The sequence below is a fragment of the Balaenoptera physalus genome (genome assembly GCF_965194825.1).
Source record: "Balaenoptera physalus genome assembly, chromosome: 7".
Taxonomy (NCBI): domain Eukaryota; kingdom Metazoa; phylum Chordata; class Mammalia; order Artiodactyla; family Balaenopteridae; genus Balaenoptera; species Balaenoptera physalus.
Genome location: NC_138886.1, coordinates 42,053,362 through 42,077,183, shown reverse-complemented (window position 1 = coordinate 42,077,183; position 23,822 = coordinate 42,053,362). Strand labels below are relative to the sequence as shown.

At 38.4% G+C, this 23,822-nt stretch overlaps 1 protein-coding gene across 13 annotated transcripts in view; it reads left to right on the top strand.

The window, feature by feature from the left end:
• The first annotated feature begins 9,538 nt into the window (after window positions 1–9,538).
• CEP78 (centrosomal protein 78) overlaps window positions 9,539–23,822 on the top strand; it is a 39,585-nt gene continuing 25,301 nt past the window's right edge. For 5 of the 13 annotated variants that reach the window (XR_014266088.1, XM_082470948.1, XM_082470944.1 and 2 more), the window contains exons 1-9: window positions 9,712–10,094; window positions 13,273–13,445; window positions 13,537–13,609; window positions 14,669–14,772; window positions 16,793–16,967; window positions 18,981–19,094; window positions 20,864–20,928; window positions 21,219–21,330; window positions 22,653–22,788. Coding sequence is in view for 12 of the 13 variants with exons in the window: in XM_082470948.1 (XP_082327074.1) it covers window positions 9,842–10,094; window positions 13,273–13,445; window positions 13,537–13,609; window positions 14,669–14,772; window positions 16,793–16,967; window positions 18,981–19,094; window positions 20,864–20,928; window positions 21,219–21,330; window positions 22,653–22,788 (1,205 nt within the window). In the remaining variant the exon portion in view is untranslated. The other 8 variants (XM_082470942.1, XM_082470946.1, XM_082470945.1 and 5 more) reach the window with 8 other exon arrangements.

The following is a 23,822-nucleotide window of genomic DNA, read 5'->3' as shown; positions in this document are numbered from 1 at the left end:
TCAAGATGAAAAAAAATAATTAATTACACGGGACTGAGTGAACTGATGAGGATGATTATAATTTTTGTGACTTTCTGTTTGAATTTTAAAAAAAAATCCCACAAGAACTCAGAGGCAAAGAATATAGAAATCAATTTTCACTGCAAAGTAAAGGAGCTGTTACAGTGGAGGATTACTGGACTGAAAGTCAATATTATGACGTAGTATGAGTGTGAAAAAAAAAAAAAAAGATAAGTTGAGTTCTTGTATGTTGATAACAGGCGGCCTGTCTCCAATTATAAGTGAAAGTTAGTTTTGTTGGGATTAAAATTCCAAGCTCACTTCTTTTTTTAAGTCTAAAAATTTCTCTAGAATACACTTTGGTGTTGGTTGTTCAGGCTTAATAGTCTCAGGCATGTGATATACTCTTTCAATATGCAGTTTCTATTATTACTGTTATTATTAGTTTAGAAAAGTTTCTTGAATCATTTTGTTGGTATTTGTTCTGTTTCCTTGCTTTGATTTTCTTCTTTAGGGGCTCCCATCATTTGTATATTTTATTTTATTTCATTTTTTGCCTATGTACAATATTTGTCACATCCTCTTGAACCTTTAACAATTTCTTTTTTTTTTTTAAATTTTAGAATATTCCACCTACTTTTCATAAGGTATTATGTTATGTTTATTCAATCTTGTGCTTCTCCTGGTTAAGACTTCTTTTTTTCTTTTTTTTTTTGGGCCCTGCCTCATGGCTTGCAGGATCTTAGTTCCCTGACCGGGGATTGAACCCCAGGCCCCCAGCAGTGAAAGCGCCAAGTCCTAACCACTGGACCACCAGGGAATTCCCAAGACTCCTTTTTTAAATGACTTTTTTTCCCATTCTAATTCATTCCTGGGATCAGTTTCATGTTTGAACATTAAACCAACCTTACATTACTAGAATAAAACCAATTTGATTGTGATATATTATTGTTTTACATACCATGGATACAGTTTGTTCTTTTGTTTACACATTTTGCGTGCATGTTCAAAAGAGAAACTGGCCTGTGATTCTATTCTTGTAATATTCTTTTTTAGTTTTGATCTGAAGCTTATGTTGGGCTTAGAAAAATTCTGAGCAATATATTCTTTTCTGTTTCCTGGAAGATTTTTATGTAGGATTACCGCTATTTCTTCCCTAAATATTTGGAAGAATTTATTTGGAAAGCCATTTATCCCTGGAAATCATTTTCTGTAAAGGTACTTAATTATACAAACAACTTTTTGAGTAGATATAGATTTTTTAGATATTTTTTCTTTCTTGGGTTAGTCTTGTTAGGTTGCATTTTTTAAGAATTTATAATTTTGGATAAATTTTCAAATTTATAAATATAAAATTATCATAATTTTAACAGCTTTATTGGGATATAATTTACATACCATAATTTCAACGCTTTAATGTATACAATTCAGTGGTTCTTAGTGTAACCACTAAAAGACTTGTGTAACAATCACAACAATCCAATTTTAGATTTTTGCCCCCCCACAAAAAAACCAATTACACATTAACAATGTTTTTTCATTCTCCTCAACCCTCTCAGCCCTAGGCAACCACTAATCTACTTTCTGTCTCTACAGATTTGCTATTCTGGGCATTTCATATAAATGGGACCATACAATATGTGGTCTTTTGTGAGTGGCTGCTTTTCTTTACAGAATGCTTTCATGGTTCATCCATGTTGTAACATGGATCAATATTTCATTCCTTCTTATAGCTGAATGCTATTCTATCGTACGGATATTCCACATTTTGTTTATTCATTTAACAGATTGAGATTTGAATTATTTCCACCTTTCGTTTTTATAAATATGCTTCTATGAACATTCATGTACAAGCTTTTGTGCAGATAATAAGCTTTTATTTCTCTTAAGTATATATTTAGTAGTGGAACTGCTGGGTCATAGGGTAACTCTATGTTTAACACTTTGAGGAACTGTCCAGCTGTTTTGTAAAATGGCCACACCATTTTACATTCCCACCAGCAATGTATGTGGGTTTCAATCTCTTGTCTTATAGCCTAGCATGTCATCTATGCTGGAAAAGGTTTCACATGTGGTTGAGAAGAATGTGTATTTTACTGTTCAGCTGAGTGTTCTATAGACATTTATTAGGTCTTGTTAATTCATAGTGTTGTCCAAGTCTTCTATATCCTTGTTGATCTTCTGCCTAATTGTTCTATCCATTATTGACCATGGAGTACTGAAGCCTCTGCCTAATGTTGTGGAATTATCTATTTCTTCCTTCAATTCTTCATGTATTTTGGTATTTTCTTCTTCATGTATTTTGGTTTTATCTTATTCAGGGCACATATGTTAATAATTTTTGTATCTTCCCTTTTTTTTAATCATAAAATGTCCCTTTTCATATCTAGTAACTTTTTTTTTTGTTTTTAAAGTCTATTTTTTCTGGTATTAGTATAGCTACTTCAGCATTCTTATGGTTGCTATTTGCATGATGTATATTTTTTCATCCTTTTACTTTGTACACATTAGACCTTTGAATCCAAGGAGCGTCTCCTATAGAAAACATTTTTTTAAATCCAGTTTGACAATATCTGCCTTCTTTTGATTGTATTGTTTAATTCATTTACATTTAGTTTTTATTACTATATGGTAGGATTTATTTATGTCTATCATTTTACCTTTTGTTTTCTACATGTCTCATGTTTTTGTTTTTTTGTTATTGTTGTTGTTCCTCCATTTTCCTTTTATATTAAGTGGAAATTTTCTACTGTAACATTTAATTCCTTTAATGATTTTTAACCACATTTTTTGAGTAATGGCTGCTCTAGGGCTTATGTAATACATTTTCTCAGAATCTCTTCAGATTTATACTAACTTCATTCCAGTGAGAAACAGAAACTGTACTTTTATAGAGCTGTATTACTTCCCCTCTTTTTTGTTTTTATTACATTTATATATGTTACATACTTAACAACATATTATTATAATTATTACTTCACATAAGCTTATTTTTTAAAGGAGCTTAGAGAAGAAAGTAGAGCAAATAAATATTTATAGAGTTTGTTGGGTTAATCTATTTATTTACCATTTCTGGTTCTCTTCCTTTCTTCCTGTGGATTCAGGTTATGATCTAGTGTCATTTTTATTCTAATACAGCTTTGTTCTCACTGCCTTCTTTGTGCCATATCATCAAATATATGACATTTCTTTATGTTATATACAGAACAATCCAAATATAATCTTACTGTTTATGCGCTTACTTTTTAAATTAGTTAAGAGAAGAAAGGAGAAGAAATTTGAAATTACATTATCTTTTATAATTCCCTACACAACTGCTCTAGGCAGCATTCTTTGTTTTGTTTTTATGGCTTGAGTTACTGCCTGCTATCATTTGAAGAACTTCCACTAGTATTTCTTGTGAAGCCCGTTTGCTAACAATGAATTCACCCAGTTTCTGTTTCTGTGTCTGTGTTATGGTACAGTATTGATGATAAGTTGTGGAGTGGTAGGAAAAACTAAAATGTGATGTACTGTATGATGTATGTTTTACTGAAGTGGCTTTGTCAAATTATAATGATTTATGATAGAAATCACATAAAGCTAGCATCACAATTCTCCAGGAATGTTCTGTAGAATGCTGATGTTAATGATGAATATGTGAATCCCAAATCTTTCATTTGTATTGACCTTATCATCATTAATTCTTCTCCCAACAATGCCATAACTATAGTTGAGTTCTAAAGTGTACCTTCCTCTTTTCCCATAGAAATTGCCCCACAATTTCAAAAAGTTCTCAAAGGTGAAAAAGTTCACACGACGTTTATCACGTTTGCAAATGCCAGTGAAAATGCTAAAGTAACACTGTCCAAAATGCAATATTCTTCTGTGAGAGCACCCAACTTTAAACAAATACACATATTCTAAATACAACTTAGATCTGTGACATGTTTTGGCCAATGAAGTGTGTGCAGACATGATGGCCTTAAGTGAGCAACAGAGGCCTTAAATGGGCTTGTACGGTTGGGCTCACCTCTTATGTTTCAGTGAACTTTGTAAGAAGACAGGGCCTGGGAGCTGTGGCCTCACAGTTGGGCTCCAGAGTAAGATGTGTGGGACAGACCTCAAACTGACCCAAAACATGAAGCAAAAGCAGCCATCTAGAGGTCTAAAAGAGAGTCACTGCAGCTAGCCCATAGGCCCAAGAAAAATAAATTCTTGTTTATGTAACTGAGTTTTGGGGCCATTTGTTCCAAAGCATTATCACAGCAAGAGCTGACTAATACAACATCCTCCAAATCATTGTTATGTAGATGGCTGCCACCATGCCTACATGTAAGGCAATTGTGTACTCAAATTTTGAGAATTCTTGAACTCTTGGTGCCTCTCCAACACAATTTACATGGTTAAAGTTTCCCCAAATAAGTTCAATAACGTACCACAAAGATCTCCCTAAACTTTTATTAAATGTAATGCAAAGTTCTTTCTATTCATTTTCTGCTTCTACATAGTTAAAATGCTTTTTATGAATCTAAAAGGATGGAAAATTGTAATGAAACATCTTTGTAGATAGCTGTTATTCACAAAGGAAAATTACAAACAAAATACGCATTTCACTGAGTATAGAGCACTGATGCCCCTGGTGCCTCTAAATGCCAAGTGGACAAAGGCACTTAATAAATATTGAATCCTGCTCTCTCCACTTGAGAGGGAGAGCAAGCTATTCTAAAGTGGTGGAGGGATGCTCTTAGCAGCTATTTGCAACACTCTGTGAGCTTGGACACTGTGTAGCTACGAAGAAACGTTTGTCTAAGGAAACTAACTAAAGAAACTTGAAAGTGGAAAAAGAGAGAAAGAATGAGAGATATCCTTCTCATGGTGACTCATTCACTTATTTGTTCATTTACCAAATATTTACTATGTGTATAATACTGTGCTGAGAACTGCACAGAACACAGAGATGTACCCCTGTTCTCAGGGAGGTTAGATACCAGAGAGGGAGATAAGATGTAGATGCCTTATGGCAGTTCCACATATGTCTTGTTAAACTGTTTACAAGTTCAGGGGACAGAAGGGATCCATATCTTGCTTGGATTCTCAGTGAAGTTTTCCCAGAGAAGGAGGTGTAAAATAGATTGACTAGAAAAAAAAATTGATGTAATAGGTAGATATGAAAGGGAGCAAAGATGCAGAGACAATTAGATCCAGTTATTTTTTTAAAAGTCTAGAAAGTGAAATTAAAGCCAAATTATGGAGGGTCTTGAATGTCAATCGTAAGAGTTTGGCTGTATTGTGTTGACAATGGGTGACATGGACGGTTTGGAACAGGGCAATGGCATAATCCAAGAACCTTAGGAGGTGTAATAGAGGTTGTAGGGAGGAAGATAGGAAGACATGCTATTCTCCGAAGCAATCATCGTAATCCAGGTATAAAATAATAAATGGTAGAACTGGAGTAATGGCTACACTGATGGAAGGGAGGAGTATGAGAGACCCTATAAAGAAAAACTGTCAAGGCTTGGTCATTGATTGGATACATTCATTTATCCATTTAACAAAGGTTATCAGTAACTGTGCTAGTCGCTGGGGATGCAAGAGTAAGCAAAACAGACATGATTTCTTCCTCTTGGACCATATGGTAAACACCTATCTAAAACTGGATGTGAAATGTGATGAAGGCTATAAGCGAGAGGTACCTGGTGTTATGTGAGGTATGGTAGGGGGATCTGATGAGTTGAGTAGCTAAGGGGATACTCTCTTGACAAAGTGACACATGAGAAGAGATGAGAAGGATGAGGAGGAATTAATCAGTTGCAAACTAAACAGAAGGACGTTTCATGCAGAGGGGTAGCATGGGCAATGTGCCATTGTAAGTATGCAGGCCTGAAAGGAGGCCACTGTGGGCTGGATGATTGAGAATGAAAGGAAGGAGGTGCAAGACGAGGCTGCAGAGATCATGCTCCATCATGCCCAGGGGATGCCCTGCCCTGCAGACTACTGCACCCAGAGTGCCAGTGCACAACAAGATAAGAAGCTTGCTCTAGAATGCAAGTCAACACACTGCTTCTTTCATCAAGAAAGTCTTGCCTGTTAAACTAAACAGTATATCTAGGGGACATATGATTTACATTCTGAAGCAAGCACCTTATCTTACAGAACGGCAACAGTTCTCAACCGGCAGCCAGCCTGTGACTCCACATTTTAGACCACTGTGAGGAGGTCTGTCTTTATCCTAAAAGCAAGGGAAAGTCACAGAAGGACTTGAAGAGGAGGTGGTGGTGGCTGCGTCATGGAACATGGATTGGAAGGCAGCCAGAGTTAGCAGAGAGAAGACGAGGAAGTGTGTGTCTGAACCCTCACTTTCCTGGTGAAATAAGAGGTGTCCTCTTCAGGTGAGAGAGCAAGGACACACAACAGAGTCTAGTGGGACATGAAAAGAGTGGAGAAAGAGCCATTGCTAACAGCCATAAGTAAGGGAGTAGAAAAAAGAAATGGGCACCACATGTCAGTTAAAATAAGACAGCCTATGTTGTTGACATAGCTCTGTGACTGGATCTAACAAACACATTGCTCTGAAAGTAGGTCCAGAGAAGATGAGTGTTAGAGATGAGCAGAAAGCATCTGCACTGAGGTTCCATGGGAAGGTAAAATGGCTTGGCAGTCTGGGTATAATGTTGTTGTGACGGACCAGCAGTCAACTACAGGGAATCAGAGGTAAAATGATACACTGTATTCTAGTCAAACTTACACTCACCAGAGCCCAGAAGGAGAAGAGCCCGTGTCTTGTACTGCCCAGTAGCCATGTCCCTCCCAGGGCAGGTACCTGCAGGGAAGCCAAGGCAGCTTGTCTTGGGCCAAGCATGGATCTGGCTTGTCAGAGGATCCCAGAGGTGCTGTGGGGAGGCAGCAATATTTTTTTGGATACATCTCCTAAAGTTAAGGAAATAAAAGCAAAAATAAACAAATGGGACCTAATTAAACTTAAAAGCTTTTGCAAGGAAAGGAAACGATCAACAAAGTGAAAAGACTACCTACTGAATGGGAGAAAATATTTGCAATGGATATGACCAATAAGGGATTAATATCCAACATATATAAACAGCTCATAAAACTCAACATCAAAAAAACTAACAACCCGATTAGAAAATGGGCAGAAGAACCGAATCGACATTTTTCCAAAGAGGAAATGCAGATGGCCAACAGGCACATGAAAAGATGCTCAACATTGCTAATCATCAGGTAAATGTAAATCAAAACTACACTGGGGTATCACTTCACTCCTGTCAGAATGGCTATCATCAAAAAGAGCACAAACAACAAATGTTGGCAAGGATGTAGAGAAAAGGGAACCCTCGTACACTGTTGGTAGGAATGTAAATTGGTGCAGCCACTGTGGAAAACAGTATGGAGGGTTCTCAGAAAAATAAAAATAGAACTACCATATGACCCTGCAACTCCACTCTTGGGTATATATCCAAACAAAAGCAAAAACACTAATTTGAAAAGATACATGTACCCCAGTATTCGTAGCAGCATCATTTACAATTGCCAAGATATGGAAGCAACCTAAGTGTCCATCAAGAGATGAATGGATAAAGAAGATGTGGTACATGTAACCAACGGCATACTACTCAGCCATAAAAAAGAACGAAATTTTGCCATTTGCAGCAACATAGATGGACTTGGAGGGCATTATGCTAAGTGAAATAAGTCTAACAAAAACAAATACTGTATGATATCACCTATATATGGAATCTAAAAAATACAACAAACTAGTGAATATAACAAAAAAGAGGGAGACTCACAGGTATAGAGAACAAACTAATGGTTGCCAGTGCGGAGGGGGAGGACGGGGCAATACAGGGGTGGGGAAGTGAGAGATATAAACTACTGGGTGTAAGATAGGCTCAAGGATGTATTGTACAACACAGGGAATACAGCCAATATTTTGTAATAACTGTAATGTAACCTTTAAAGATTGTATAAAATTTTTTTAAAAAAGAAATCATACTGAAAATTGGAAACAACTTAAATGTCCATCAACAGGAAAATACACATATAAATTACTGTATTTCCCTACATGGGAATCTTACATAGCGAGGAAAGTACATGAACTAGACAGATCTTTATGTGTCAGCATGGATGAACCTAGCAAAGATAACACTAAATAAAGCAAGTAACAAGAGAAAACATAGTAGAATACTATATGCTGTTTAAGAATACCTAAAAATGTAGCATAAATCTAAAGACATCCATGGCAGTGATGGAGGCCAAGTTCAGAAGAGTGGTTACCCAGGGTCAGCTGGGGAGTGGCTGTGTTTGGGAAAGTGGTCACACCAGGCTCTTCAACAGGAATGGTAATGGTTTACTTCACAAGCTGGCTGGTGGACGGAGGAGTGTCTGCGATGTTATAATGTGAGCACGCTGCATGTAAAAGCCATTGCTGACCACATCTAGGGGATCTGATGCGCGAGAGCTGGTGGTGGGTGGAGGTATCCAGAAGGTGGTGGTAGAAGAGGAACGTTGTACACGTAACGCCTAAGGCCTGACCAGAGGACGACCACTGTTCTAGAAACTGGATACAAATCCAACTTCTACGGCCAATGTTAAAAGACAAACTGAGGCATATTTAAAATTTTAAGACTTTATTTGAGCAAAAATAGATTCAATTCAGGCACCACCAAAGCGGAAGTGGTGAGGAGCACTCCAGCCACAGGAGCTGCAGAGATTTTTATTTTAAAAGGGCAGAAGCAAAGCAAGGAAATGACTGACTTGCTATAGCTTTATAGCCTAGTTGGTGGTTTGTGACTGGTTGTCCTCAGCGGTGTTCGTCACCCTGAGGCGCTGACAGGCTTAGATTTTGGTTGGTTTACGTAGGCGGCCGCATCACTAGAGCCACCGCAGGCTAACGGCCTCCTTGCAGGGTTAATTTATTAACACCAATTGAGTTCTTCCTCTTACTTAGTTACTTCACTTCCTACGCCTCAGTTTCTCTTTTGTAAAGTGGATATTCAGTAGTAAATTCTCTGTGGAGTTGTTAGGAAAACTGAATGATTTCATACTGAAACAGTGCTTAAAATAATGCCTAGGAGAAAGTACTAGTTACCAGAGTTAGCCATCATTATCAGTACAAAACAAAGTGATTATTAGTAACCACGATCATGTCCTGAATGCATGGAACACGTCACCATTTGCCAACCACCTTGTCAAGTCAGCAGAAACTACAGAAATTAAGAACACCCATGAAAGAGGTAACGGACCACAGGCAGACGTTCACTCAGCCTTTCAAGTGTCCCTCACGGAGTGCACGCTCTCTCCTGGGAGGGGCGAGCACAGACACTTATCGGGAGTTTAACTACTTTTAAAATGCATCGATACACTCATATCTCACTTTTATTTGGATCAGTCAGCAAACGCTTTTTGGAAACCCCCAATTCTCCAAACTACCTACTTTCCGCACCGCCCTACTCTCGAAGCTCCCGCCTCTGCTCCTCAGGCCGGGTCTCCATGGGAGGCGGGGCTGCGTGCTGACGCACGGCGAGCGCACTGACGTCACGAGCCCCGCCCCCCACGGGCCGCCAACCGGCTTGAACCGCAGCCCCGCGGCGCGGAGGGCGATGAGGTTGGCGCCAACGGCCGGCGTTGCGGCGAGGGAGGCGGCGCGGGAGCGCGGCTTTGAGAGACTGGCCTAGCTGGGGCCCGTGGCCCTCCCTCTTCTGGCTGGTACGCAGGTCCTGCGCACGCTGTGTGGCCGCAGCCGCCGGGCGGTAGGCGCCGAAGGGGCCGGGAGGCGAGCCGGGGTCCCCAGGCGGGTGTGGGCATCGTATCCTCAGGCAGCGTCCCCCGAGGCCGCGGTGGGGCCATGATTCACTCGGTGAAGCTGCGCCGCGACAGCGCGGCCGACTTCGCCTCGCACTATGAGTACCTGTGCGCGCTGCAGGACTCGGTGCCTCTGCCCGCCGTGCGCGCTTCCCTGCGGGAGGGCGTGCTGGACTTCAACGCCGACCGCCTCCGCGGGGTGGACTGGGCGCCGCTCCTGAGCACCCTCAAGATTAATAAAGATCTGCCCCTGATCTGTATCAAGAGCTTCTTCCAGCCATGGCTTGGCGAGACAGGTTTGTAGTTCCCGCTTCCAGGGGCTCTCGTGTGGGCGCTGCGAAGCGGGGTTTTAGATGGTGCAAGGTGGAGGGTGGGCACGAGAACCGGTGCCCAGTGGCCGGGTGTGCGTGCACTAGACGGGGCGTGCGGCCTAGGACTCCTGCCGGCTCGGTGACCCCGGCCGAGTGCCTTAAGGCTTCTAGGTCTCAGTGTTCTCATCTGTGGCATGGGCTTCACAGGTCCCACTCTCTGTGGCGATTACGAGGAGGCACTCCGTTAATGCTTGTAGACTTTACAATGTAGAACACTTAGCACAGTTTAGAGCATCGTTAATTGTTCCACAGATGTTACCTGGTCTGTTGAATGACTTTGTCGGTACAGACCAAAGCGATTAGGAAATTGATATATCCCAGCTTCATTTCCTTTCCGTTAAAACGGGGCTCAGGAAAAAAAAAAATTTTTTTTTTAAATAGTCGTATCATATAGTGGGAAGAGCACAGGTGTGAAGGCAGCTTAGGGTTTGAATTCTAGGGCTTATGCTCTCTGTGGCCTGGGCAGGTTACTTTTGAACTACAATCCCCACACTTGTAAAATGACATTAAAAACCACTCTTTCTGTGGATTCTTAGAATTAATTAAGCAGGTTATGTGTGTAAAGTATCCTGGCACTTCAATGAGTTGTCAGAACCAAGGGCTGCTGGAGACGATGCTTCTTCCCTAGGTAATCTCCCCTTCTACTGGGCGGCGGGTAAACACAAGCACAGTAGTCAGTGCTCTGGAAGAAGTGAGTTCAGGTGCTACAGAGCACAGAATCTTTTTTTTTTTAATTTAATTTTTTTTTATTGCAGTATAGTTGATTTACAATATTGTGTTAGTTCCAGGTGTACAGCAAAGTGATCCAGTTATACACATATCCATTCTTTTTCAAATTCTTTTCCCGTACAGTTTGTTACAGGATATGGAGTAGAGTTCCCTGCGCTATGCAGTAGGTACTTGTTGATTATCTATTTTATATATAGTCGTGTGCATATGTTAATCCCAAACTCCTTATTTATCCCTCCCCGCCCCCCTTTCTGCTTTGCAGAACACAGAATCTTGGAAGGGAAAGTTCAGGGTAGGCTTCTTGGAGGAGGTGCCATCCTTTCTGAGGATATGTAGAAGCTCCTGGGGTAGCAGGAGGGAGCAGTGTGTGTCAGAGTTTGAGAAATATAAGAAAATATGGCAAAACTAAGGTACAGGACTGGAACTCAGGGTTTGGAAAGAAATGAGATTTGATACTGGAGACCTAGTGGGGCCCAACAGAAAGGAGCCTTGTTTGTCCTGTCAGAAGTTTGGATGTTTATCCTGAAGGCTGTGGGAAACACTGAAGAACAGTGAGATGGAATTCCGGTTTAGAGGCTCACTCGGACCTCCGTGTGGAAGGCAGTTGATTGGGTGCAGGGTGAATTGTAATCTAAGGGTCCCACTTAAGTTATAAAAGGTTGGACTGGATTTTGGAGATCCGAGAGAGAATGGGTGGGGCCTGGTGACCAGTTAGAAAAGTGAGGGCAGCAAGCGTGGGTGACAGTTTACAGCTGCATCTTTTTGTGAGATACAGAGCACAGTAGGAAGGGATTGGGGGTGGGGAGAGGATCTTACTTCATCTTCAGTGCTTTAGAGGGGCCTGGTAGACGGGTCTGGGCCCAAGGTACAGATCTGGGCTTTTTGGGGAGGACAGGTGTTTGAAGGCATGGAAGAGACTTAGGTTACCCACAAGAAGATTCAAAGAATCATAGGTCTGAGAGTTTTTTAAGTGGGTATATTTGAGGATGTTTATAAGCTGAGAGAAAGTAGCCAGTAGAGGAAGGGTGTGAAGATTTAGGAGAGGAAATGATTGTTCATTTGTTCATTTGTTTTGAAAACAAATGAACAAATGTTTTGAAAACATTTGTTTTCAAAATGTTTGAAAACATTTTGTTTTCAAAAACATGAATACTTGTCATTTCTAGGGTTTGGGGTTCACACCATGTGTTATCTCTTCTGCAAGGACATTTCAACTCATCCCCTGGTGAAGAGAAGTCAGATTATTCTTTGCATCCCATTCAGGTGTAAGAACTGTTCTGTACCTCTGAAGGGACTTTACTTAACCAGAGTAATAAGTTAGAAATCAAAAGAAATTATAGCTGGAAGGGACCTTAAAGGCCAGTGTACTTAATTTTGCCTAATACTTTACATTGAATGTAAGGAAAATTTATTGCAGAGCCCATTCTCTTCAGAGTCCCTTCACTGAACTTTCTTTATATTTTGCATCCAGGGGGTCTAGCTTGTAGATTTTGGCCCCCTAAATTTGCTTCTTCATCCATATTACATTTTGCCCGGACTATGGCAGAAGCTCCTAGGTGGTTTCACGGCCCCTGGGCTCAGTTCCTCTAAGTTCATCTGCCTACTCGGGTTGAGTGATCTTCTAACATGAAAAGATACGCGTAAAATAACGCTGCTAATGGCTTGCCCACACAGAGTTAGTGCATCCTAGCCGCCCAGCGTGTGCTCCGCCCAGAGGCGTGTAGTCTGAACTGTGCTCGGCCAAGCCTCCTGGGGCTCTTTGGCCCTGAGGAAGGGGAGCTTTCTGTGATCACTCCCTTTATCTAATCGGTCTTTCAGCAGCAGGGCGCCTTTTCCTAATCAGCGGAGGCACCCTTACTCAGCCAGTGGTAGCCCCAGGCCTCATCACCTGTGGGATGCAAGCCATGCTCTCTCCCAGGCTTGTTACGGCCAACAACTCTATTTTCATTTCTGTCTCTTCTCACACTTGGCCCCCTGGCCTTTAGTCATCCCCACCTGCAGTATTTACAGTGCCCAGCAGGTGTCAGGCTTGAGTGTCTTTGCACAGGTTCTCCCTGTGCAGTTAATGCACCTCCTACTGCAACTCTGCATAGTCTCATCTTTCTAGATTCTACTTCAGGGTTATCATGAAGCCATCACTTAGATATAACTTTTTGCCTCCAAAGGAATCTCTGTGCATAAAGGTTATGTTTCTTTATCTCATGTGATTGAAATTTTGAGTTTACACATGTCCCTCCTTAATGAAGGCTTTAAGGGCAGGAGTCGTTTCTAATCCTTAGCACAGAGCAGATGCTTTTTTTTTCTTTTTGGATGCTTTTTAATGATGATAAAATGTATGGTTTAAATCACTCATTTTACAATAATTTTGCTTTAGGTTCTGACAGAAATAAAGTTTACAGAAGTCGTGTTCCTGCGATAAGAAATAAAGATGTGACCTTCCAGTTGTGTAAAGCTCTTAAATGCTGTGTAAGTGCGTCGGGTGCGCTAAGGAACCTGGAGCTAAATGGGCTAGTTCTGAGAGAGAGAGACTTAACTATGTTAACAAAGGTAAGCCTTCATTGTGTCCTGCCAACATTTGATAGCTGCTTTTGGGGCATACTAAACCAATAAAATTTTAAACTTTTTCTCCCCATTAAAGGGATTGAATAAATCGGCCACTTTGGTGCACCTGTGTCTTGCGAATTGTCCAATTGGAGATGGAGGTTTAGAAAGTGAGTTTCAGTCTTGTTTAAGTCTCTTCCCATCAGACTGGTCTCGTAATTTCCTACACACTATGTCTGTCTACCTTTTCCTGTCTACCTTTTCTTGGTGTTGTTCATGCCTGGATTGTCTCCTGTACCTGCTCAAACCTTGGTCCATTCTCATTTGTACCATGGAAGTTTGTCATGCTGGATACTCTCAGAACTAATTTTGCTTAAGTTTGTGTTAAGCCACAAACCACACATTTTGTATATTTTATGTTTTTTGTGTTTGTTTATATTTTTATGGTTTCTCTTCAAGAAATATTATGGGAAGGGAAATAGCAAGATGTAAAGAGCAAAAAAGTCATCGTTATCTTTAAATTGTTAAAACATCTGTCTGCAATCATAATTATAATGCACTGTGGTATGTGTTAAAATAGGAAATATATGTAACGTCCCGTAGCAGCAGTAAACTCAGTGGTGTTGGCGGGGGTGTATCATGGAAGTAATCACAAAGCAGGTGACTGTTGGTTGGGGTCCTGAAACATTAGTGTGTGTTCCCTGTGTCCAGTAGTGTTCTGGAGGGGTCAGGAAGCCTGCCTTTCAATTTGAGGGAACAGAGGGTTTGAGGTCCTCTATCTTCTATTGCTCTAGTATATTGCATAGCACCTAATAAAATACTGGGTTTATAGTTGACGTTTAAATCATTGATTGATAATCAAGATTGGGATGTATCACTGGAAATGAAAATAGGAAGAGTCTTATGCTTTTTAGGTTTTTCTTTTTTTGCCTATGTCTCAAAAGGTATGTAGTACTTTAGTGGTTGGGAATAAAGTTTGCAGTATTCAGTGTATTCAGTTTTAGTATCTAAATAGAATTAAACTGTTGCTGTAAACTGGAATAACACTGTTACTGACAAGTTTTCGAATGCATCTGTTCGTCAATTACCTGTTTGGGAAGATTGTAGTTAATGATTTCAAGAATGTGGCTATAAACCTCCAATTGACTCAAGAAAAGCAAATAAGTCAAGATTGACAAATGTATAGGCTCTTCATCTTATTGTGTGTGTGGTTTTTTTTTCCCTTTTAGTTATTTGTCAAGGTATAAAGAACTCTATCACTCTTAAGACAGTAAACTTCACGGGGTGTAATCTGACATGGCAGGGAGCAGATCACATGGCCAAGATCTTAAAGGTGATTTTATGTTTAAACTTTCATGAAAACATACGTGATTGAAGCATATTAATATACTGATACAGATGGCAGTTAATTTTTGTCTTTTGATACATGTGAGTGCAGCTTTCGTTTTGTTGAAAGAATATGACCAGTTTTCAGTTCAGGATTCTACCATTTAGTAAAGATAGTCCACTTAATTTTAGAAATCAGAGATTTAATATATAATACATAATAATGCTTTCATGTATTTTTAGTTACTGAAAACATTTATTGTGATACTCTGAAGAAACTATGCCATTATAGTCTTCAAGACTTAAATGAATCCAGTGTTTATTAGCTGATGTAGTTTATAAACTAATAAAAATCACTACATCAGCAATTTGTAAATACAGTTTTTAAAATCATGCCTTAACAACTTTACAGTGGTTATAATTACTGTATTTAGGCTTAAAGTTATTTAATAATTTGACATGAAGCCTTTTTAATAGTTTGATGGTGCAGATCAGGGATAGGTAAACTATGGCTGGTGGGCCAGATCCAGCCCGTCGCCTGGTAAAGAAAGTTTTTTTGGAACATAGTCGCACCCATTGTTTACATGGTAGCTGTGGCTACTTTCACCCTACACCAGTGGGGTTGAGTAGTTGCAACAGAAACTGTATAGCCCACAAAGATGGAAATTTTTAAATTTAGATTTTAATAATTGGAAAATTCTTTGAGCCTATACAGGGCAAGTCCATTGACCCCTGGGGTAGAAAACAGTCAAGAACTTGGGTGCCGAAGCCAAATGGCCTAGGTTCAAATTCCCTTTCTCCCATTTCATAGCTAGTGACCATGGACAAATCACTTAACCTCTATGCCTCATTCTGAGGTTTAAATGAACTAATTTGTATAAATAGTGCCTGGCACATACTAAGCACTGTGTAAGTGATTGCTGTTATTTCTGCTTGTAGCTTTTATAAGTTATTGTTAATAGAAAAATGACACTAATGATTTTCCTTTTAGAGTGTCAGAGGCACTCTGAGTCTTATTTTTTCAAGAATGTAATACGACTTTTTTCATTTAAAGTCAGTGTTCCCTGTTACCAAAATTTATTTTATGAATATAAAGAATTGAATGTCTTTAAGACAATACTTGTGGTTAAATGTCAAACCACTATTTTCCCAAGGCGCATCCAACTGGCTGTGCATAGTCCAGGCCTCTGAAGTTGGTGTGCATATCCTAGGGAGCATGTGAGATCCATTTTGTAAATATAGTTTTTAAAATAATGCGTGGGACTTCCCTGGCGGTCCAGCAGTTAAGACTCTGTGCTCCCAATGCGGGGGGCCCGGGTTCAATCCCTGCTTAAGGAACTAGATCCCACATGCATGCTGTAACTAAGAGCCCACATGCCACAACTGAAAGATCTGGCATGCTGCAACTAAAGACCCGGCACAGCCAAATAAATAAATAAATAAATATTTTTAAAAAATAAATAAAAATAATGCCTTAGGAGTTAGGAAAAGAAAATATTAGAACCTGTTTACCTTTGTATCATTTAAAAAATATCTGTGTAGTTTATAATGTACATAAATTACATAAATGTACATAAATTATATGTATAGAACTTCGTGTATATAATTTGTTACTAAATAAGATGCATATTAAAAAGTTTTCTTATGTGTTGCCCAGTCAGGTGTTTGGAGACCATAGGAGGACGGAATGATGAAATTTAGAGCCTCAGCAATGATAGAATTTAGAGCCAATTCTCTGACTTAGAAGATAAGGAAAATAATTCATGGACTGTAATTGAGTTGTCCAACTTTACATAACTCTTCAAGAACAGGTCATCCAGTGGCTGGAATCTAATCACTGACCAACTAGAATCTGGGTCACTGGACTCTTAAACCAGAACTGACTGTTTAATTTCTCAGGTTGATTCTCCTGGCATATATGCTTGATGTGTGTGTGTGTAAGTCTCTGACATAATAAGCCATACTCAGTAGGAACACCGTGTTTCCTTATTCAAGCATCGTAATTTCATCCCATTAAATCTTTGAAGTATCAGACTATCAGACGGCATGAAGAAACCTGGGCTGAGAGTCTTCGTTACAGGAGACCTGATCTTGACTGTATGGCTGGTTTGAGGCGCATCACTCTGAACTGCAACACGCTCATTGGTGACCTGGGTGCAAGTGCTTTTGCAGAATCTCTTAGTGAGGATTTATGGCTTAGAGGTAAATTCTAAAATTGAAAATATTGAATTTTTAATATTATATATGCTTAGCTTCTGGCATGATACGTTGTGATAGGATTTTTTTTTAAAGCCTCATTTTTCTGATAGCTTTTATTTTGCTTTTAAACTTTCTCTAAGAGTTGCATACATTCTTTATAGAAAATACAGAGTAACAAGAGAACAATTGCCTATAATCTGAATACCCAAACGTAATCACTGTTCATTTTGGTGTATATACTTTCAGTCTTTTTTTTTTCTATAAATACATTTGTACACTTAGGGATTATAAAAATAGAATTGTAGTATACTTGCTATTTCATATTCCTGCTTTTTTCACTTAATGATGTATCATGTAGTATTCCATCGTATTGATGTCCCATAGTTTAATCAATTCTTTGCAATTAGATTTAGTTTGCTTTTCCCTGTCAGAAACAATGTGAATACATTGTATATACATCTCTGTGTCCATCGGGATTACTTCTGTAGAATAAGTTACTAGAAATGGAATGACTAAGTGTGACATATTTTTAAGACTGTTGATACACATTGCCAAATTACCATCCAGAAATGCTATGCCAATTTGTAGTCCACCCCAACAGTGGATGGGAAGCCTGCCTCTCACAAACACTGGCTTGTAGCACTTTTAAAAAACTGTAAAACTACAAAAATGAGTACCTCTCCCTTTTTTATGCAAGTAGGATTACTCCAAATTTTATAACTTTTTTCAGTTAATTTAGTATGGGCATTTTAGCAAGTCAGTAAATTTGCATCTACTGCATCATTTTTTGTGACTGTTCAGTGTTTCATATATGAATATGCCACAGTACACATAGCTTATCCATTCTTGTATATAAGCTATGTCCAGTTTTTCAGTTACAAATAGTACTCTGATATATATCCTTACCTATATCTCTGACTATTTCTTTTGGTTAAATTCTTAGAAAAGGAGTTGTTGGATCAAAAGGGTATATACATTTAAAGACTTTTATTACAGAATCTTGGCTTAATCTGATAGGAGAATAACCACATTTTGTTTATTTTGTATTCATTTGATTTACGAGTGAGGTTTACTGGCTGTTTGTATTAATTTGGCTAGTTGGTTAATTATACCCTGTGTCCATTCTTCTGTAGTGAGAGTTTGTAAGGGTTGTATCATATCCTGTCAGATCCATATGTCTGACTTGCTATTTCTGTGTGTCATGGGGTGTTGAAAGACTTCAGTTACTTTAATGCGATGGTACACACAGCACTTTAAAAAAAAGACTCATGATAGTTTCCTTTCATGTAATATTTTTTAATACCTGTGCTTTTGTGATGATCCCTTTTGTTTAAATGAGTAGGTTGTTCAGCCCCAGAACTACTAGAATTCATGATCATTTGTTCCGGTTTTTGTCTGACTTTTTACTGAGAGAGTTCTTGACCATGATACTTTCATGATGGGTTTTTAGTATGTATTCTCTATTCACACATTCTTTGAATTTGTTATTATTTATATCCTCTTAGACTTGTCTTTTTGTTCTAAAACTAACAGAACAACAAAAAAGTTGTTACATTTCTTCTATTTTGTTTTCCCCTTTTAACTAGTTTCAAGTGTGATTTGGAGCTCAAGATCATGATCAAAAGAATGCAGTGCATTTCTGCGCTCCACCAGTTTTTGCTTGTGAGGTTTACACTGCCACTGCCTCCCTTGCTAATTATGAACTGAGATTCATTTTGTGATGTTTTTTGCTCATAGGTTATATACAGTTATTCTTCAATTCTTTAATTGTAAAATATGTTGGATGATTTATTGGTACTAAAGGCAGGGTTATCATTGCACATCCAAGAAGAGGTTTTTAAATTGGATTATGCATTATGTGTGTGTGTATACGTTTCTGTTTTTTTCTATACCCAGAATTACAAACCTGCCATGACTGGTCTTGTGCAGGACTCTTCCACACGTGAGAAAATGAGAGTTGTCTATATGTTAAATCTGTATAGAGTTAGCAAGTGACCTTTTGTCTTTCATCCAAAGCACTTGACCTGCAGCAGTGTGGCCTCACCAGTGAAGGAGCAAAGGCTTTACTAAAGGCCCTTGAAACCAACAGAACTCTGGTCGTTCTGGATATAAGAAAAAATCCACTTGTTGGTATGTGGTCACTTTTTTTTTTAATTGATTAACACATAGCAGTACAAAAAGAATTTGTTCACGTATTAACAATTTTTAAAACTTAATGTGTTGAGCTTTCCTCATCGTATACAGTTGACCCTTGAACAACGTGGGGTTAGGGGTGCCGACCCCCACGCAGTTGAAAATCTCGGTATAAGTTTATAGCCAGTGGTTCCGCATCTGTGGATTCAACCAACCTTGGCTCGTGTAGGATGATAGTACATATGTACTGAAAAATATCCGTATGTCAATGAACCCGCGAGGTTGAAACCCATGTTGTTCAAGCGTCAACTGTACTTTTCTAATGTTGCACTTCCCTTTATGTTTTTAGCAGATAATTTACTAATTAAAGTGAGTTATACTTGTAAATTGTTCTTATCTCTACTCTGAATAGAGGTGAACCTAGATACTAAGCCTACTTCCACCAAAACCACTATTTCCTTCTTGTGCAACCTCTGAATTCTTGCAAGGAGTACTTTATTCATTTGTCAGTTTAACAAATAATTTTTTTAATACCTTCTGTGTGCCAGATACGGGTTTAGGCACTAGGGATAAAGCAGTGAACCAGACAGACAAAAGCCTTGCCCTCATGGAGCTTACATTCTAGCTTACATTCTAGTGAAGGAGTTCAGGTAGAAATGAGTAAACAGATAAGTAATATAATTTTAGATAGAAGGAAGTGCAAAAATATCTTAATGTAAGGAGAGTGAGGGGGGGCAGGTAGGACTCCACTGGATAGGTTTGTTAGGGGACAGCTTCACTGGAGAAGTGGCATTTGAATGGAGACCTGAATGAAGAGAGGAGCAAGCCATGGAAGATCTGGGGTAAGCACATTCCAGGACAAGGAGGCAATGCATATGCAGGCATGTAGGTGGGTGGAGTATTTAAGGAGAAGCAAGGAGGCCAACATGGCCAGAGTACTGAGTGAAGAAGAGTGTGGTATGACATGAGGTCAAGGAGGTCTGCTCTGCCAGGGGTCTGCTCTTGTAAAGTCTTGAAGGCCAGAGTAAAGATGTGGATTATTCTAAATGAGTAGAGGGTTTTGAACTGGAAAAAGGCATGATCCAAATAGTATCTCAATAAGATGACCTGGTATAGAGAATAGACTTGGGGGGATAAAGAAGAGAAACAGGGAGACCAGTTAGGAGTCTATCACAGTGGTCCAAATAAGAGATGTTTATGGCTTAGCTTAGGTTGGAAGTTTGGAGCAAGTGAAAAGTGGTTGAATTCAGGTTGTGTTTTGAGGGTGTAGCTAACAAGACTTGCAGATAGATTAGGTGTGGGGTATGAAGGAAATGGTAACAAGGAGAGAAGTCATTGATGATTATGTGTGCAACTGGGTGGTATCACTTAGAAGAAGGGGGCTGATGGGAGGAGCAGCTTTTGAGGGAATATCAGGACTTTGGTTTGTTATCTTAGATGTGCTTTAGGTATCTAAGTGTCTGGACAGTGCTCAGACTGTACTTTCTATCCAAAGGTATCCAAAGCCACTTTAGATGCAAAATGTTTAAAGTTGACCTTTGCTGCTGCCAAAATAGTAGCCATTGGGGGCAGTCTGCAAGATGGCATCTTAGGTTTTTGAGCAAGAAATTAGAATACACAAAGGGGGAAATAAGTGTATAATTACGTAATGTAGATTTCATATTTAATTTTATGGGAAAAGCAATAATTAGTTGGCTTTTGGTTTTAAATGGAAATAGTCACTCATTGGGAAATAATTATTCTAATTTCAATTTATTTTACTTTAGATCATTCTGTGATGAAAGCGGTTATCAAAAAAGTTCTCCAGAATGGAAGGAGTGCCAAGTCAGAGGTATATAATGTGTTTTAGTTCTCTCGGAAGAATTTCTCTTTAATGGTTTGTTTTTCTTTCTTCCTTAAAAGAAAATTATCAAGGTACTTTCTGCCATCTTAAAACTAAGTTTTTAGTCAAATCAAATGGCTTTTCTGTCTTTGAAAACGTTGTGTGATTCTTTAATTTAGGTTCTGAGAAATGCAGATTGAAAACCTTTTATTAACTTAAAATATCTTAATTTCCAGTTAAGATCAAACCCTCATAAATTACCTGGAACTTAAACGGCATATTTATTATTTCTTTCTCAGTACCAGTGGATAACTTCTCCATCTGTGAAGGAACCATCCAAAGCTGCTAGGCAGAAAAAGAGAACTATAATTTTGGGAAGTGGTCGAAAAGGAAAAGCTACTATTAGAATTGGTAACTTTTTCTTGTTTTTAATGCTACTAGAACTTATACCCCTTATGTTTTCCAGTGTGCTAAAACTAAAACAGCCAATATTAATCACATGCATATTAGGAGGACTATAATTATTTTGATACTTATGAGAATTTATAGAATATAGATATAATAAATGAATTTCAAGAGATGTTAATATTAACCAACATTATGGTTTAGATTTCATAAAAAGTTCATTATTTTGAAAATATTTCCTGGTTGATGATTACTTCTAATACTTTGCAATTGAAATTTGGGGTGCACTTTGATGATAATTTTAGTAGTGGTGCTTTTGAGGGATGATTTTTTTTTTTAATGAAGACTTACCTTTTGTGCTATAAGAAACAAAATTTCTTCCCAGTTCCAACCTTCCCATTGTTCCCTTCTTCTTTCTTAGAAATTCTTACCTAAGTTTTTGATTCAGGTAATATCTTGTTTCTCTCAATGATAACAAAAACTTGAAATACGTATTATCCTTACAAAAGACTTCTACAGACAAGTTTGTTGACCTAGATGGAACATTTTAGAAAAACATTTTCTAAATGTTTACTGTAATGTGTATTTAATTTTCCAAATGATAGTTAACCCAGGATTTTACAACTAAGCCTATAATTTTGTTACCAAGTGTAATAAAAAGCTTTTAAAACCCTTTAACAATCAGTGGTATAAGTTTCACATTCTCCTGAATATATAAATGTGGTATAATTCACTTCTACTGATAACGTTTGTATTGTTTCTAAGAGACCTTAACTTTTTATTTTCTGGAACATATTATCTTTAGTCACAAATAGTCTTTTTTTTTGTTGATAAGAATGAATAGCAGGAGCAACATTTGTTAAACCAAATCTAATATGAAACTGACTCTTTCTTGTGAGTAAATTTGAATTTTGAAACAGTAAAACAATAAGGTTTAATATAAAGCAAAATAAATTTTTTATGTTTATGATCTGCCAATTTCCCAGGAAAAGTTTTGTGGTGTCTTTAGTTATATACCAGATACATTAAAATCACCAATGGACAACAACACATCTTTTATTTAGGTGCCATCTGAAAGTTTTAAAAATCTGTTGACTTAATATCACTGAACTGTCCACTTTAAAATGGTTAAAATGATAAATTTTCTGTTTTGTGTATTTTACCACAAATTTAAAAAAAGTGTTGTTTGAAGATTTTTAGGTTTTATAAAGGTATTGTATTAGCATAAGAATGAAAAATTTTTCCTTTCAAAGTGTACACGTGTGACAGTTGCTCTATAGACCTTTGGTGCATCTTGATTCCTTCTTATCATGCTTTGTCAAACATAGGATTGGCCACAAAGAAACCTGTAAGTAATGGAAGGAAACACTCTGCTGGTAAAGAATGTTATGCTCCTGAACCTCTACCACCTGGTGTGTCTGGTTTCCTGCCGTGGCGTACTGCAGAACGTGCAAAAAGGAACAGGTAACGTGTTTGCATTCCCTGTCTTTTTCAGTCGTTCAGAATTCTTTATTTTGGAACTTCTATTATGTGGGTGGTCTCTGGTGCTTTCTATAGAGCAGAAAAGATAACTCACACATGGCTTCTGCCTAATGAGCCCTCTAAGGAAGAAAAACAAAAAAATCATTGGGAGTTTCAAGTTGTTTCTCAAGTGTCACAATAGAGGTAACCCGTGGGAGTCATGAGGAGACTAAAATTATCTCCAATTGTGCAGGTGAGAAAAGTTTCACTAAAGGCAGGTGTAGTTGAGCCAAGCCCTACCGCACAGAAGTAGGAATTTGGATATGTACGAATGGGAAAAAAGACATCTTAGGCATGGGAAATAGTTTAATGCAGAATGGATGAGAAATATGCATTAGACCTATTCTAAATCAACTGGCTTATTAACTCAGTAAATCAGCTTTAGTGAGTCAAACTAGCTTTAGCTGATTACTTATCCAGGGGATAGCTGTTCATAGTAATTTTTGTCATAGAACTGTAAATAAAATTGTTGAACTATAGCTTTAGGCTTGCTAAGTGAAATAGATTGCTCTAGATGATTTTCAGGTGACTTACTTGGTAGTATTCACGAAATTGGGGATTAACAATTGCTTAAGAAAACAAAGAGAATTGATTTTAAATAGTACTTGAAGTAGTTACTGTGTAAAATATCTGTTCAGTTGCTCATGTTAAATTGATGTTTATAATCCGCATTGGACAACCGACTACTTTTTTGCAAATGGTAGTGTGAATTGCTGTTGCATAAACTATAGTGTTGAATCCCCAGTCTTTGCACTTGAGTTTAACAACTCTGTGGTTTCCTATCTTCTTCCTGAGACACTTCATCTCAGGTCCATCCTTGTCACATGGAGTGGTAAATTAGAGAACGATTAATATCACCAGTTAAAGAAGTGAGACTGAAATCTCAACCATCCTGAACATAGGAACTGAATGTGCCTCTCAGCACTTCAGAGAGTTATCTCCAAGCCAGTTGGCTAAATTCTGTTCAGTTTTCTCCG